This window comes from Xiphophorus hellerii, chromosome 2 (genome assembly GCF_003331165.1).
Source record: "Xiphophorus hellerii strain 12219 chromosome 2, Xiphophorus_hellerii-4.1, whole genome shotgun sequence".
NCBI lineage: Eukaryota > Metazoa > Chordata > Actinopteri > Cyprinodontiformes > Poeciliidae > Xiphophorus > Xiphophorus hellerii.
In genome coordinates, this window is record NC_045673.1 from 18385508 (window position 1) to 18404128 (window position 18621).

General features: G+C 38.1%; 1 protein-coding gene across 2 annotated transcripts in view; it reads right to left on the reverse strand.

The window, feature by feature from the left end:
- necab2 (N-terminal EF-hand calcium binding protein 2) overlaps positions 1 to 18621 on the reverse strand; it is a 104090-nt gene that overhangs the window by 39080 nt on the left and 46389 nt on the right. For both annotated transcript variants that reach the window (XM_032586206.1, XM_032586198.1), the window contains exons 6-7: positions 10409 to 10545; positions 9989 to 10113 (exon numbers count right to left, since the gene is read on the reverse strand). In XM_032586206.1, the coding sequence (XP_032442097.1) occupies positions 9989 to 10113; positions 10409 to 10545 (262 nt within the window). The remainder of the gene's footprint in view (positions 1 to 9988; positions 10114 to 10408; positions 10546 to 18621) is intronic.

The window sequence follows — 18621 nt, forward strand, 5'->3', positions numbered from 1 at the left end:
TCGTTTGTACCTTTACCTTAAGCGATCGAACAAAAAGATCCTTCTTGCAGCAGAATCTCCGTGAAATATGGCTTTAGCTAAAGAAAGCAAATTTTACATCAACAGAACTTTATTTGTCTTATTATGTTTTTTGTGATGTAAAGCACTTTAACTGCATTGTTATTGAAATGTGCCTTACAAATAAACTTTATGAATGATTTAGCAACCTGCAACCAAGTTTACATTAAAATGTCCTGTAATGCAGAAAAGTGCACCGAATATTTTTGCACCTAAAATGATGAATAGGGTTAGTGGTTGCAGTGAAGAAGATACTAAACTGGTCAGCAATTCACTGGAGTTGTTCATCTAGAGGAGGGAGCTATTTAATGTTTCTGGTCACCAGTGCAGATTGAACACTGGTCCTGACGTTTGAATATCAGTTCAAAAGTCTAATATTTGAAATTTAGTTTGAAATTCACAAGTAATTTCAAACTGACTCAGTTTGAAATGCTGTAAAATACTGCTGTGAACTTATCTTATCTGTTAAATCCTGAGTTGGATCATCTGAGACATCTATAAAATACAGATTTCTTTTCTGGGGAAAGCACAAGCTTCATGGAAGCACTGCTGGAGCATCCTGGTTCAATTTGTTGAATCAGGATGGGGTTGCTTCTAATCCCAAGGACTTGGATTACTGGTAATTCTGCTCAAAAACACTGAACAATGAATGGAAAATCCAGCACAGTCTGGTGACTATTTGTGTATTTTACAGCACAGTAGAGTCAAACCTTTGGCCGTGACTGGCTGCTTCCTTGCACTACATTTACTTTCTTTTGGAATTATTTTCTAAGTCTGCGGTGATAAGTCAGGGTTATTAAGTTAGATAATTAATGTAATATTTTAAATATTAATAAGACTCAAAACCTGTCTTTTATGAGAGCCAGGCCATTTCATAATCATTCTAGCATGTAGAAGAGTTTTGATTTCAGCCAGAGTTCGGTTTTCGAAGAAATTAAGAAAACATAATTTTATTTTCTTTTTGTCCCCAATTTCAGAACACCACCTCTCCAACTAGCTTGTGCTACTTCCCTCTCCTCTTCAAAGACTAATTTTACTTTTCCTCTCTTTTCCTCTCTCAACTATCAGCCTGTTTTCATTCCCTGATGGTCATTGTACAGCAAATTGGAGGCTTGGGCTGCCCACTCTTCATTAAAAGCTTTAACAGCCTAGTCAATTAGGAGCTTCCTCCTGACATCCTAAACACACGCATGCAGAAGGAACACACCCATCAGCTGAACCACGGTCTGTTACACGACAGACAGCTGCAGATAAAAACCCAGTGGTCATTTTGCAGAGTTAGAGGAATAAGTGGCCGGGTCATTTAAAGAAGTATAAGAAGAATCACAGCTTTCACATTCAAAAGCTCCTTAAAAGGCACAGGAGTAGTTATTGATTTTCTCTTCAATTAAACCAACTTTGAGTTATTAAACATTTTCCTAATTTAACTTTAGGCGCAGTATTCTTATAAGCTCATATGTTGGTTAGTCAGTCTGTTGCTTTGCTTAAAAAAAAAAGTTCAGTTGCTCATCTTTTACAAAAGCACCTTTCCATCTCCACTGGCATCAACTAAGAAGAACTGTTGTTTCAGGTCTTATGCAGATTATAATTATTTTAAATAAATTACTGTAAATTGATCACTTTTTCAAAAGATAAACCTTCCAAAAAATATGTAGTAATTAGCATAATGGCTACGCCTTAAAATAACATTTGAGTTTTCCTTTTCTGATAGTTAATTTACATATGATTTTCTATTATTTTCTGTGCACAAAGCCTTTATTTAAATACAGCAAAATTCATAGAAAATCGGCTCTCATTTCAGATGCTGTCCCATTTTAGAGAAAAGTCTCAAACTTCAATGAAAACATGTCCACACAAGACAATTTTCTTAATCTTGGGTATTTTAAAAAGAAATACCCAACTTGTAACTTGAAGTAAAGTCAGACCCATGACTGATAAATTCACATGTGATGTAGTCACAGAAAGAGGTAGGATTTCTAGAAAATATTCGAGTTGTTCTTTTGATCCTCTCTGACTTTCTAGCTATCCTTGTAAGCCAACATCTGTACTTGCTCTGAGGCTCCTGCTGGCTGCAGAAAGAACCCGAAAGAACCTGCAGATAGTTTAGCATAAAAAACCGTTTTTGTTACTGATTTTATTAAATTGTATGCTAGACTAGACTTTAAAGACACCTTCCTGTGCTTTATGCCACAACTGCTCAGTCCTTCACATAAAAGTGGTTCTATTAATTTTATTCTGCAGCACTTAACTTCCAGATTTTGTTTGTTCTATTTTTCATTGAAGGTTTTTGGATGCTGAGTATCTCTCTTGTATTCAAGCACTGAACAGATGGTCTTAGTGAGAATCAACTTTTATGTCCTGTTACAGACAGTCCTACCTTTTTCAGTCTAAAACTAAGAATCCCTCCAGAATCAACTTAAATGTAACTGCATTCATCTTCCTGTCAACTCTAACCAGCTTTCTAAGGCCCAGTAGAAGAAAATCATACCTAATATACTGCTGCTACCACGATGCTACACAGCTTTATTTTTCATCTACTAATGGCATTTTGCATGTTGGTTAATTAGTTCCACTTCGGCCTCATCTGACCATGATCAACATGTTTGTTGTCTTGTTTGTTGCAAACTTTAAATGGTATAGCTTTCTTTTTCTTAACATAAAGGGCTATTTGTGGAGTGCACATGTAAATGTGAAATTAACTCCCACCTGGACCCTCGATCTCTACAGCTCCTCCAGATTTAGCATCTTCTCCTGCCCAGCGTGTAGCTTTAGTTAAATAATGTCTTGGTATATTTGCAACAGTGCCGAACCTTCACTCCATTTTCTCGACGGATTAAAGAATGATTCGCTATGGCTAGTGTGGCTGTAAAGTGACAAAATCTGTAACCTTTAAGGACTGTGAGTAATTTTTGCAAGGTGCTGTAAAAGGAAACATTGTTTCTTTATAAACATGCAAACCCGAGTGCATTAAGAGCTCCAGCTCAAAAAGAAACCTCAAGACATTCACAGGTAAAACTTTTAACTTCAGTGAATGCTTCACTCAGAATGAGGATGCTTTGAGGTATAGCACACAATACAGCTCCTCAGCTTAAAAGTGGATATTCTTATCTTGCATATTCTTACATAATTCTCATTTCTTTGTTCTGTTTTTCATGCCGCGTCTCTCTTACCCACTGCTTTCCCCCCCCCCCATATCTCTTAACTGAAGAGTGGATGCTTCACAAACGACTGAAAAAGAAAGGAAAAAATAAAATAGAAAATGTGCACTATATGTGCCACTGTAGCTTGAAAAGAGATAATAAAAGAACCCTTCAAGGCAGCTTCATTTTTGTGCACTGCAGTATAGAAGCAGTATATATGGGGAGGCTGGGATTTGAGAGCAATTAGTCAACCTTCCCTGACAAACCCAAACCTGTCTGTTCAGAAGAGTTGGGGATAAAAACAGCATTATAAACAGACAGCTGAAGGTTGGGCTGAAAGAGAACAAAAAGCCAAGATCACGTTTTGTTTTTAAGTCTGAATACTTTAAATATGATCTCTAAAACCAGGAAATGGAATGACTAAAAATTCCATTTCGGAAAATTATTTATTAATATTAGAAGTATTTATGAGCTCCGATTTTACAAATTATGTTTCACAGCAGAAGCCCTTAGCAACATGTTTCAGTGACATTAAATCTCTTCATCAGAATATGAAAGGAGAGCAATAACCTGAATTTATTGCTGGAGAAGAATGAGCAGAAAAGATGCTACAATCAAGCAGCTCTTCAGCTTTCAAATGCTGCTGATGTTGTCCAGCTGTTCTGCTGGTGAAAAGCAGGTAATGTGTTAACTTGTGATGAAATTAGGATTTATTGCTACTCAGAGATGTAACAGTGCCTGAATATAAGGCTGGAATCCCTTCAATTTAAAGCATAATTTGTTCATATTCTATCCGACTGGCGTTTATCATGCAGAAAATTTAAAATTAATTTCCTGTGACTGAAAAGTGTTCTGGATATGTGAATCACAGATGCCCACATGTTTGAAATGCACATGAATATATAACTGTGGAGAAAGTATTTGTTTGCAACAAAAGTGTGAAATGTTGGAGTAAAAACATAGAGCCTCGCTGTAATTCTATTTGCATAAATAACAACTGCAGCATGACCAAGAGCCCAGCAGTAAGTCTTATATTGGTACATTAAATACACAACCATGCACAAGTTTATACCACCTACTTATGTCTTTTATTTTGCTTCCAATTAGCTTGACTTTATTATCTATTAAAAAGGCTCCTGAGAAGTTGCAAAGTCTGTTTTAAAGTCTTTGATTGTTTCTTCATTGTTTCTTCAGTCCGATCTTTGTACCTCACCCTAACAGCATTTCAAGACAGCAGACAAGTTCAGGCCTGAAAATGTTCTCCAAATCCATCAGAACACAAGGATCCACAGCTGTTTTTGGATGAGTCCATGATATAAGAACTAGTAATCCTGCAATGTACTACATTATCCCACTTTAATTTTAGTAGGAAGAGGACTTTCACAATATGAATATGTACCATCACATTAACAAAAGTTGTCTGCTGAAGGATAAGTCTCTTTTGCATACTGTAATCTGCGAGGGCTATGTTGGGGGAAACATCATGTTATGATAATATCATGCTACTTTAAACACTTTTTACTGTGGGAAAGGTTTTGCTTTGTGCCCCTTGGAACTGTGGCTAAATTGAAGTTAGGTTTAATCAAGTTGTAGAAAATTCTTTAACAAGCCATGTTTATGTAATTCCCCAACTTGATTGGTTTCCTTTGAAGTCACATGTGAAACACAACTGGCACTTAACAGCAGAGCAGCTCCATGTTCTCTTTTGAATCATATTTGGGGTGGTGCCACATCTGTCAAATATTTTCTAGAATTATTGATTACTGAATTCACTTGTTCATTTTTTAAAATGGTGGGGAATAAAGCATAAATTCTGCTACGTCTACCCCCAAGAAGACTGAACGCTAGAAGTAGATGAACGGAAACAAATTATCAACGTGCTACATATTAAAAGAGTAGGCTCACTTGAGTAAATGGACTTTGAAGCTTTACCTTTTGTTTTTTTTTTATCCTCAAGCTAATAATTTTTTTGTTTTCAGTTACAATGTATAATATATGTCACATTACAGGTCGAATATACTCTGTATTGTCATATGCGCTCTACACAAATGACTGCACCACAGCAGACCCGTCTGTGAAACTCCTGAATTTTGCAGATGAGACGACTGCTGGTCTGATCCAGGACAGTGACTCTGCATACAGACGGGAGGCGGATCGGCTGGTGCATCAGTGTGGTCGGAGCCACCTGGAGCTTAACCCGCTCAAGACTGCAGAGATAATGGTGGACTTTCAGAAAATGCATCCCAATCTGGCTCTATTTTTCATCCTCAACCAGACTTTGTGTACTGTGGATCACTCCCAGGTGCTAAGAACCAGCATTTCTCAGGACCTGAGATGGTTCTCACTCATCCACACTGTTTGGAAGAGATCCAGCAGAGACTAATTCCTATGGCTACTCAAGAAGTACAATCTACATCTTGTATTGTCCATGACTGTGAGGTTTGGTTCAAAGTTTTACCTTCAGGCCAGCATTACCGAAACCAAAGTCAAATTGTTTGTTGTGTACACCATCTTGGCTCATAAAGCCGATTCTGATTTTGATTCTGAAAAAGGTTTTGTGCCATAACTGTTAAAGTTCGAGAAACCTCTTTCCTATGTGCAGAAATAGGAAACTGACTATCTTGGTAATTGTACAGTTTTTATAAAATCTGTGGTATCTGCATTCAAATAAAAAAAAAACAATGACCCACAGCTATAATGACAGTGCAAATAAGATGGTATGAATTGAGAGAAAATTAGATTTATTTTCAGGTTTCTGCCTTTGTTAGAGTAAGCTCCCCTGACAGATGAGAGTTTAATCTCCAGAAACACAAAGTTTGACCTGAAAATTTAAAATGTATTTATTTTATGTACCAATGATACTCAAGAAACAGGGAAAACATACCCACATTACGTAAAAATTAAACTTGTACATCTGGCAAAAATGTATTTTCTACAGCCTTGATGCCAGAAAGCAGGAAGTAAAAAAATAACTTAGATCGTCATCATTAGGAAAAATTCACAACACCCTCATTAGGTGTGTTTGATGCAAATTTATGATCAGCACATGGTGCTTCTAATTTAATGAGAAAACAGATTTCTGACACAAAAGCCCCACTTCAGTGTCAAAGTGTTTTTGAAAATGCTTCAGAAACTCTTGAATTTGCCCTTCAGTCAGATGATAGTTGAGGATTTTATACGACATTTAAATACAGATTTGAGTTTCTACTTTCCATTAAAGAAAAGCTGAGTTGAAGAAAGGCAAACATGTCGAAGGTGTTTGCTTTTAGTTCAGCCTCTCTTCATTATCTGCGATTCTCTTCTGTTATTGAAAAAGCTTTTTCATCAGGAGAATCTTAGGGACACAAAATAAATAAATATATTTTATTGAATAAATTGGTTTGACAGCCGCTTGGTTTGTTTTTATGCCTTCTACATAAATATATTTGATTAGCTGTGGTTTTTTTTTTACCGCATTTGTAAGACTATGATATTCGAAGAGATGCAATAACCATTAGTTTGTCACTGTCGAGGGTTGTTTATCATCTCTGACTCAGATTGTTTTAAGATGTCTGATTATATGTTTTAAACTGGAGAGAGCAATATTTCTATAAGGAGGGACTTATAAACAAAACAGAGTGACTTTTCTTAAAATGAAGTTTAATTATTAATTAAGCTCAATCACAAAAACAAACAAAATGCAAAGACTAACTGATATCAGCTTCTAATTTTATTATTTACAATTAACTGTACAGATCATATCCTGACCTCCATATTTGACTATTTAGGGAAGGTCATCATCTAGAGCAGTGGTCCCCAACCACCGGGTACCGGTACCAAAAGAATTGGTAGAATTGGACGCGCAAGAAATAATGAACTACTTCCAGATCTTTTATTTTGAAAATCCTAAACCGGATTTTACCGGTTACGTCTTGCACGTCAAAATTGAGCCGCCTACTTGCAGCAGAATGAGTGATAAAACAACAACAACATCGGAGTACTGCAGCGCACCACTCCCCCCCACAACAGCATCGGACTCGATACTTACGAATTCAAATCCATTGGAGGGGTTTTAAAAAATGGCCCAGTCAAAGTCCAGATATAAAACTGATGACTTCACAACCAGAGGATGTGACACAAATTCACACCTTACTTTGGTTTGGTTAACTTAACAATACACTTTAGTAGCTGCTCCCAGTTAATGCCTCTACCAGGAGAGGAGGAAAGACAAAGAAGAAAGAAATTAATCCTGTTCAGCTGGCTTATTAACAACTAATATCAAAATTGGAGCAGCATCAAATGTATGCAAACTTTCAATTTCAAAGCCAATTCCCTTTTTCACGAGGAAGGAAAGTAGGAAGGAAGGAAAAAGGAAGAAAAAAAATGAAGGAAGGAAGAAAGGAAACTGCTGACGCAATGATCACAGTGGGAAAAGAGTTACAAAAGATTTAATAGAACTCATTAAATCCGAGCTTTAAACTTTAGCTCTAAAAAAACAGGGTGCTCATTTTTTACTGTTTGCTCTGACTCAGCCAAAAGAAATGAAGCTTAGTGTTTGGAGCTCCATGGCACATCAAGGTAATGACCCAAAGCTGGGAGAATAGCATCTGGATATATTTAGAGGTAAAATATTCTGCAATGGTAGACTACAGACCTGATTCATCTGCATTTCCATTTCTGAAGAGAAAAACTACACTCGGATTAACAATCCATAAGTACAACAGGAAACTGTGCTGCATTTGATCATTGATCAATTATTTCTTAGGCTTTGCATCTATAAACAGTTCACCAAAACAACATTCTGACCCTGAGACAACACTTTTCACCTTCATGACAATTGCAAAAAAATCGAAATCTCTCTCATCGACATTTGAGGGTGTTCCTTCTCATGTGGGCCACTAATCAGCTGGATGTTATTTTCTTCCACTTGTTTCCTGTCAGGCTTGTTTGGCGATAAAGGGTTGCCATATCTCAATGACCTTTGAAGTGTCATTTTTCCCAACGAGTAATTTGCTCGAAGGGGCACAAAGTGTCAAGGTGAGCACATGCACTGGTGTCAACAACAAGCTGGTGTAGAATCAGAGTGTGAAGATACAGATGGAGAGAGATGTATTAACATGATCTGTCAGTCACACACTGAAAGAAAAATGACTTAATAAAGCAGAGACACTGAAAAAAAGACCCCACCCATTAAAATAAATCCAGGATTTAATCCAGAGTAGAATAAGCCTGGCGGGTCACCAGGTTAAGCGTCATTTGTTTATTTTAAATAGGGATTGTTATACACCAGTAATAGTAAAAATGGATTAAACTAGGTTTAATGTTGATGCATTAAACTGGGTACTGAAGGAGTGCACACCACTTCCTGCACCTTCCCATTGGCCTCACGACCTATTATTTCTAAATTATAATAAATTAAATAATTTCTCATTTCTAAATTCTATTTCAAAGTAAAGCTACTCTCTCACAAGTACAAGTTTTAGGGACTCTACTCAACTTAAAGTTAATCAAATGCTGAACAATCCCAATGAAAACTATATGATACTGATGAAATAGGGCTAATTATAAGGTTTTCAGGAAATTATCGTTAATAAAGTGGACTAGGACAAATTCCTCATCTTAAATCACTCCAGTAGTATCAATGACCAGAAATTATTATTGAGATATTCAGATACTCACACTTATCAGCTGTCAGTGTAAATCTGACCAAGTCGAAGCTCATTTATAGCTGAACTAACAGCAGCTGAACTTCCACAGAGCTCAAAAAACAACAATTGTACAACAAAAGGTATGTCTGGAAACCAAAAGTGGAAAACTAAAAATTAAACCACAATGACACAGAACTGCATAAATGACTGACTTATGACTTTAATACTCTGATGATCACAAAAAAGTACTGATTATAAATGTGTGTCAGATTTATTTTACAGGAATTTGTAGGACTGCCAGTGATCATCATGCTTTTATTTAAATTTCTAACAAGGAAGGATTAGAGGTTGATCGACTTGAATTTGTCTTGATCTCTGGAGAAAAACTTGAACATTGAGAAGAGCTCAAATCACTCCTGTTTAAATGTGCATTTAACACATTTATTTTAATATGTAAATTAACTTTTCGATCGTTCCTATATTGCAGAGATGTTAAAGCAATCTAATCCTTATTCTGTTTTTATGTCGCCCTGAGTCTTGACTTATTTAAAAAGAAGCTGAAGAGATCCTTCTTCTAATATGTTTCTTCTTCAACTCTTTCTACAAATTCAGTATTTGATAGGGTTTTTTTTCCCCCATTTTATTTTAATGGTTTGATTTTGTGAAGGAATTAGTACTTTCTATCTGTGAAAGGGAATATATAAATACATTTTCTTTTCAGTCAAAAATATGCAGCAGAAATAACAGATTAATTTAATACAAGCCTTCCTCTTTACCAGGATTACCATTAAATGTGGGGTGTATGTTGCCTACGCTGTACAAGATCATTTGACAAGCTCACCAGGTTTTCCCTCTGCTTGCCCTTTAAGGCACCTTTCTTCTCTATTTCCAACTCGTTATATAAACCCACATCCTTCACCTCTTAAAGAATTCCCTACACAGCCCTTTTCCACTAAAAGGAAGCCCCCGCACATATGTGCAGGTAGCTGATTGAAGCATTTTAAAATTGAGGACCAAATCATATATGGATGAGCATGGTTGAATAAAAACTGCTGAGCGGCAGTGAAGAGTTTGATTTGTGCCCATCCCTGAGTGACGCAATCTCACACAAGCAGATGAAGGCGGGCTGTCCAGGACAAAAGTCGGGCTGTTGGTGTTCATCACCTGAAGCTGTGTTGATGGTCCTGACGGCCTCTCTGGCACTCACTCTGTTGTTGGGGGGATAATCAGGGACAGTGTTCTGATAGCGCTTCTCCGGCATCCGTGGGCTCACTTTGGCAGGTTGATGACTGAAATATAGAGACAAGGGTAGACAAAATTCAAAACAGGGACTGAATAAAGACGAAATTAAACTATCTGAGCCAATTGAGGAAGTAGAGACAGACAAGAGGAATGTGGGTTGATAAAAATTGTGTGGAGAAGAGCGACAGATGTTTTAACCAAAGCAGAAATGAGCCTGAAACAAGGCCCAGTTTCCATTAAAACCACCGACAACCAGAGTTTTACACATTAGGCTGTGACTTGTGTACACACCCATGGACACACACACACGAAGAACAGACAGTCACAACCTCACTGGCTCACCCAGACTGGCCGTGCTGCTCGTCAATCGCATCCACCGCGCTTTCCACAGAGCTCAGGAGAGACTGGATCTGATTGGCCGATTCCTTCAGTAGGAAGCGAGTCACAAATTGTTCCACATTGGTTCCCCTCTCATATACCTGAGAAGAAACGAAAATTAGATGCGTAAATTTTGTAGCTAAAAGTAAGTAATCGAGAAACATTCAGAAGAATCCAGTGGTTTGAACTCCTTTAGGTGAGATTACAGAGAAAGTGCAGAATTTCCTCGAGTCATTTTGTACCACTTCTATTTCTCTTGTCAGTTGAGAATTTAAGGGCACTAAGTTTTAGTAAGTAAAAATCCTCCGACTTCAATGTACTGAATTTTATTTTTCTGAAGACTTTATATTAAGCTCCATTACCATTATTGTTCTTTCCCGTTTGAGGCAGCAGACTCATGATATATGAGAGATTATGGCCACTTGTTAAGTGAGAAAAAGTGTGAGCAACACCCCGATGGTGTAAGTTATTATTAGAAAAACACAGCCATGTGTGTACGCACTATGTAAGAAACTGAGAAATGTATTGAAATCATCAGGTATCAAAGCGAGTATAAAATGTCTCCAAGGCAGGTAGGAATTGATAACCGAATTTATCGGCATTTAAATCTCATCATAGGTGCTGAAGGGTATTTAGGGCTGGACTTTGACAGGGGCATTTTAACACTTAACACCGATTTAAATATTCTTTGGTCCAAACCATGAAAAAATAATTTAGAAACCATATTTTTCTCTGCTCAGAATATAAGCTCCTTGTTCTGAGGCGACCTGTAACAAATAAAACTGCAAGAAAACATAGAATATCATATTCTTTGCATTTAACACAATTCAGCCTAATTTGATTTGTCAGACACTCCAAAAGACACAAGTGGAGGATTCAACAAGCACCTGGATCTTTGACTATGTGTCTAACCAAGTGGTTGGTAACACAGGGGACTGCACTCTCACCATTACTTTCCCCTCTGTACTTCTCAGACTTATAGTATAATCTACAGAAATACTCTGATGACTGCGCAGTTGTTTGGTTCATCGCAGATAGACAAGAATCTGAGTAGAGAGCTGGTGGACTGCTTTGTCATCATGTGTGAACAATCCTCTTTTCTTGAGAATTGTTGTTTCCTCAGAAATCTACAATTTCAGGGAAGCCGGATTGGACCAAAGCCAAGCAGTATTTCCATCATGGGAGAAGAAGTGGAGGTGATTCAGTAGGAATAAATACCTCAGCGTTCATCTGGACAACAGACTGAGCTGGAGATGCAACAGTGAAGATGTCTAGAAGAAGGGCTAGAGAGTTTACTACTGAAGGAAGGTCCTTAGTTCTTCTGTGCTGCCAGCAAGATGCTGCAGATCTTTTCTTAGTCTGTTGTTGAGAGTTTCATCTCTCCTGCTGTCATCTGTTGAGGCAGTAGCATCAGAGCCAGGGACTTTAAAAAGACTCAACAAACTTGGTAAAGAAGGCTGGTTCTGTTCTGGGGACAAGTATGGAACCTCTGGAGATGTATTTTACACAAAATTAAGAAAATTATAGATAACCCTGAGCATCCTCTTCATGAAGCTGCTTTACAACAACAGAGTGTCTCAAGTCGAATGCTTCTTCAGAACAGCTGTAATACAGACTGCTACAGGAGAAACTTCCTGCCCACTGCCATCAATATCGACAACAAATAGTTGAAGGAAACTATATGAATTACAACATTTATATTAACCACCATCTACAGTAATAAAGTATTTTAGAAAACGTTTCATACACAAGTCTAAGATTCCTTTTAGGCAGAGCTTAAAGGGGATCAATGCACCTATAAACAGTCTAATAAATGTCTAATATTGAGAGGCCTGGCTGAATTTCTTCAATTTAATGAGTATTAAATTATAAATGACTCACACATTTTGAGAGCCATGTAAAGTGAATAGTTTTCAGTGTTAAGCAAGACTCAGAACAGGAACACATGAAGCACTTCAGATAAAACTGGAGCTCTTGCTTGAACTCCAATGACCTTATATCTGCAACATGTTAATTATTTACAAATATGGCTGCTTGCTATAATAAAATCCTTCCTCCGCATAGTCAGCGTCCACTGATGATGTCACACAGCTAGCAAGCGGAGGACTTCTTACAAGCCATAGTCTTACACAAAACTACAATGCAGAGAACTACAGGCATCATCTATGGCACAGGGGTTTCCTGATATGGTCGGTGTCCTGCAACCTTTAGATAGTACTTTAGATAAACTTACACAGAAACACACTATTTTATACCCTAATTTTTTTCGCATTTAAACTATATGGATGTGCATGCTGCCTGATCCTTTCTGAGGGATAGGACAATTATCAGTAATAATTACCATGAGCTATGGTTCAATTGTATTATGTGATCAGAAATTTAGTTCAGAGTTTTCAGTTTGATTCCCTTTTGGAGCTTTTCTGTGTGATTCTAAATTGCCCACAAGTGACTGAAGAGTCTGGATTGGTGCAGCTGAACAGATTTAACTTTAAATAAAAAAAATAAACGTTATTGTATTTTGTTATTATCCAACCCTCTTTACTATTAACAAAATTGTGGAGAGAAGAAAAAGTTATTTTGTGCCAAAACATCTTGTATGTAGCGCACATCAGTGTGAGTCTGTGGGTGTCAAAGGGCACGCGAAAGCTTAAATCTGATTGGTCAGTTTGCTTTTTTTGTGAGCTAAAAATGATGAGTGGAGTTTGAATCTCCCATAGTTCTAAGATCCCACCTGAACTTTTTACAGTGTGCAGTTCTGGCGAGTCGCCGGTTTATTAGCTTTTTTTTGTGGTTTCACAAACTTAAAAGCTGACAGGTCACCAGCTGGCTGACACCAGCAGATGTCGGAAAAAAACTGTCCGACAGATTGGAAGTTATGTACAAAAGTATCACTGCACCTGACCTGATAGAGCACAACCACCTCTCTCATCATGTGGCGTCGCACAAAAGCCGCACAAACCTAAACCACTAAAGCAGCGCACCCTTTTTTTTCGTTTTACACAAACGATGCTAAATAATAAAGACATGGAAGCGAAGCCGACCCGTGAGATCCACGGAAAGAGGAGGATGTTGATTCCCAGGTTCAGGTGGTGTCAGACGTCCAAAGGAGGAGAAGGTGAAGCAACAATGTTTGCTTAATTTCTACTCTTTTGGGGAACGTTTCGACTAGATTAAATTGTTTAACTCGCAGTCTTAGCGCGACGCTCAGGAAGAGCAGCAGATGTCAGCCGACAGGTGACCATCAGCTCTCCAGGTCGGGAAACATCAAAAAAGCTCAGAAACCGACGACCCGCCAGAACCGACACGGTACAAAGCTCCGCCGGGATCCAAACCGCTCTTAGAACTGCGGGAGGTTCAAACTCCTGTCATTCATTTTTATCTTACAGAAAAAGCGCCAAGCCACAAAATAAACAAAAGCAAACTGACCAATCAGATTTAAGCTTTTGCGTGCCCTTCCCCTCCCCCCACAGACTCAGACGTGCGCTACGTACAAGATGTTTTGACACATAAGATCTTTTTTTTTTCTCCACAATTTTGTGAATTGTAAAGAGGGTTCGATAATAAAACTTTCAGAAATTATTATTTTCTTTTTTTACTTCAAGGAAAATCTTAAGGTAGGCAGAGTGGGTGCAGCCGTACAGCTGCAGGCGCTGCTGCCCTCCGATAAAATCCTGCAGGCGTCTGCGCAGTACTGAACTTTAACCATAGAAAAAAAATTTATGCATAAAGCAATTAATTTTAAATCTTTTTTGTAATTTGCTTTAAAAAAATTCTAATATAAACAAATGTTATTAATTCAATGTAAAAACATAAATTAAATAATTTTGTTGGCAGTGCTCCCTAATGACAATGGCTATTTTTAGAACTTGCTCTGCGGGCGACTGACAAGGTCCCCTCGGGCGACCGGGGGCCCGCGGGCACCGCGTTGGTGACCCCTGCTTTAGATACTTTAGATAAAAACATCTGAAACTCCATCCATTTATCCCCTACTTGGTGTTTCGCATTGTAAAACTATTTGGATGTGAAGTAGCTCATCAGTTTCTGAGAGCAAAAATAGAGGAGACAATTATATAACGACTCTTGTAAGAAATATAAAAAATTTAGACTTGTATGCAATTTTAATGAGTTATCAATCAATAGGGCAGAAGCCTTACCAATTTTTTACATTTTATGAAACAGAAAACAGAACAAAAACGCCCAATAAATGTAGTGAGAAGGTTCTTTGGTCATTGACTACATCAATTAGTCCTAATAGCTATTTAAATAAATTAAGTCATTCAAGAAATAGCTGATATAATCATACGTCTGTCTCCTGCAACTAATTGGTACATTTCAACTTTGTTGCTAATTAGTCTTCAAGTGAAACCAAGAAATTGTGGATTTTTTTCAGGAAAGTTTCAGCAAAAGGTGTAATGCTGAACTGTCAACCTTCCAGGTGACAAATGAATCTTTATAGAGTCCTAACTGCTCCACACCTTCCTCTCCTTTACCATTCCAGACTACCAGCATGCTTCAGGTGAGTGGCTTTGTGATCGGTAGCTCTGATTCAGCTTCGGTTGGGGGCGCCCAAGTCCAGCCCTCAAGAGTTACGATCCTGCAACTTTTAGATGCATCTCTTCTCCAACATACATGACTCAAATGGTTAAACTCGTACTTGTTAGTAGCTCAAAGACTATTGCTGGTTACAGGCACAGGTCCACAGTGGTAGGCAACATCTTGGCACTCAAGTCTTATCTGATCTTTTCCAACTAGCACTTAGAGCAGTTGCTCTTAAAGATCTTATTTAGAAACAAATGTGATCCTGAATAGTCTTAACAAACCCAAACACCTGGCCATAATTGACTACATGTGTCCTCCAGAGAGAGGAGTCAGTCGGTCATGTCAGCCTGTCTGTCAGAAGTCACAGTGCAGTGATTCAGGAAGACAATTAAGGTTCCTGTTCAGTCAGCCATTCTCTCCCGCATGCTAATCAAAGACAATCTCTCCCATGAGAGGCCAAATCACACATGCCATAGTGACTTTCATTATAACAGCCGACGGGCTATGGACACACTCACAGACTTATGCAAACACACAAGCTCATCAGCATCACCTGGCTATGAGTTCATTCAAGTGTCTGCAGTCCTATCAGAATACCAAGAGATTTTTTCCCAAAAGCCAACAGATTATTCAACATTTACTGATGCATCAAAGATAAGTCAATACAGATAACTTGGCCTCAGTCAGGCAGACCACTCATTTGTGCACAAATTCCAAATATGAAAGCCCCCAACAACAACGGTCCAGATGAATTAGGAGAATAATTGAAGATTATGTCCAAACAATGGAAGACAAAGCTTTCGGGGCTCGGCTGGATTATCCGCTGGGAAGGAAATTACCTGCTAGGACCCTATTTAGCTCCTAGCACATGACATTCTGTCATTTTACCATTTGTGGCCTCAAGCTTTCTGGATGCATGACAGAAATTTGGAAGGATGAAATAATGTCAGGTAATTAGTATGAACCAAAGCCATATTATGTCAGTTTTGCTCTGTATTTCAGCGCGTCCTGGCACCTGCAGGCCGACTAAAATTAACACTGGAGCTTTTGAGCCTACTAGAAATTTTTCTCTGCATGCATTGTAATCAGTCCAACACATCCTCAAGAATAACCAAAAATTTAAATATCCTTAATGCTCAACAGTTCACACAGAAGACAAAATTTCAGCATGGTTCCTTTTTTTCTTTTTGTATCACATGTAGAGTAATTCTTTTATATGGGTTTTTGCTTTGCCAAGTTTCCCAGGGGGCTTGGCTACAAATCTTAGGAGATAGAAAACCTGCAATCTGTGGTCTGTTTGAATCTATAATTCAAACAGACCACTGACCTGAAAGAAAGAGCAAAGTCTATCTCTGCCAGGTGCCTGAACAAAAAATGAAGTACAGTGAGAATATTTGAATGCTTGTGTCTGTCTCCACAACTAAATTATGTTTCAGAGGAAAATATGTGAATACATTTTCATCTTTCAGGGCTAACAACAAATCCCTACATTACTATCCATTAACACATGTGCATTGGCCTCCTCTTAATGCATCCCAAACACAAACAGTCTTTGGTGACAAGATGGAAAAGATATGAATTCTAGTATTCAGCTTATCGAGGTATGGCCATAGAGCCATGTTTCTCAGTTCCAGTCCTCAGGGACCACTGCCCTGCATGTTTTAGGTGTTTCCCTTCTGTCACACACCTGACTTGAATAAGTGGGTGATTGACAGGTTTCTGCAGCACTTGATGGCTGCAGAAGATGTCATATGAATCTGGTGTTGTAGAGCAACTAAAATATGCAGGGCAAGTGGTCTCTGAGAAACAGAATTGAGAGCATGCTTTCTATCCTCTGCTGGAAAACATGCTAATCTCTCATTCTTCCACAGAACTCATTCCCATCAATTCACAAATTGCCTCCATTTAGTTTACTTAATACAACATGATCAGCAAAATTAGTGTTTGGCCCTATTCAGCTAATCTTGTTGTATGAATTTATTTACGCAGAATTTAGTGTAAGGTACCAACTACAGTCCAAGAGCCTGAAAGTCTAAGGTAATGACTGTATTCCCAATTTTTGAGTAAGGTACTCCAAGATGACCATCCTTCTGAAAAGACGTATTAAAGTAGTGATGAAAGTGTTGCACTGATCTACAGTGAGTCTCACATAACCTTGATCTTGGAGTGAAGGAGCTCATTCAGTTCGATTCAGGCTGAGGTAAACTGCAGCTCTGCGCTGTAACTTAGCCTGTAGCATAACATTACCTTCTTCAGCCTTCCAAGTGCAACAGCAAGAATCTGTCTTTTTGACAGTATGACAAACTATTAAATTAATATTCTTTCAAAAAGATGGATTGAAACTGCAGAAAAACCCAAGAGAATCACAGCCATTTGGATACAAGTGCAAGAGCAGAAACTCATCTAAAGTAAAGTCACAAAGGGAAAAGATTGAGGGAGACAGTGAGTCCAAACAGCAAAAATATTTATTTTGTCAGAGAGTTAAAATAAAGAAATAGCTCTCTATCAATAAAATCAGTAGACTTGACATAAAATATTATATTCAAAGTTTCAAACCCATAAAGACACACTCTTCAGTCGTCAGTTTTAATATTTACGGAAATATGAATAGCTAGATTAGGAGCCCCTCATTGCAACAGGAAGACAAGATTAATTTGTTCGTCATGGTTCTGGTCCAATTTGGATGTTCAATCTGTGAAGCATTTCCTATCTGAGTTTATGAAACAGCCACATAAATAAATAGCTCTTGATTCATCTATGTCTACACACAGATATTAAAAAAGCCGTCTGTTTGACATCAACAACAAAAATGGGCACTAGGAAAGAGAATTGTACCCTGATGACCCTCCAAGTAATTCTCATCACATGCTGCCAAGTCTGAAAACCCCAAACTAGAGTAGAAAGGGCATCAGTCTGTATGTGCTGCAGCATTAATAGCAAGCCTTTAGCTGTGAATTAGTGAGCAACATTTTCCAAGACCAAAAGCTTTATTTTCTGTACTTTACAATCTGTTCTTTAAAGACTTTGTATTTGAAACAAATCTGCAAAAGTAATAAATGTGTGTCACCTACAGTGTCACCACCAGATTTGTTGACCCTATCCTTTGCTTTAAACAGTGCTTTGTTGTTGCACTGCTCAAGTAGTTTATTACAGCTATGGTGTCCAAAATGCCAAAGTGGGTCATGCTATGTAGGAAGTGCATTTGTTTCTTCACAAAGACAATCCCACATAGCAAGAGGAGAGGATTCTCCAGCCTGTAATTTCCATCATGAAGGTTTTCAGCAGTTTACTGTTTTAACACATCACAGATCTTAACTAATCTTGAAAGAGGTTCAGAAGGGAAATTTTTTTTTTTTAAATCTATGAAGGTGACCTCCGTGAAAATTCCTGGCGGGCCATTATTGTGATATATTAAACCCGTTCACTCAGTTTGTTCTTTGTTGCCATGTAAGCTAATAAAAGTTTGTGCTGCAGTGAGGCTGAGGAGTCTCCTTTGAAATGATGCATTCTTGTTTTGTTTCACGGCTTACGACGTATCGGTTTTTATCTCTGGAGTCTTGCCGCTGAGCCAAACTCGTCTCATTGCAGCAGGTCTTTCTCTCTCTCTCTCTCTCTGCTGGGATAACAGAGGACGGATG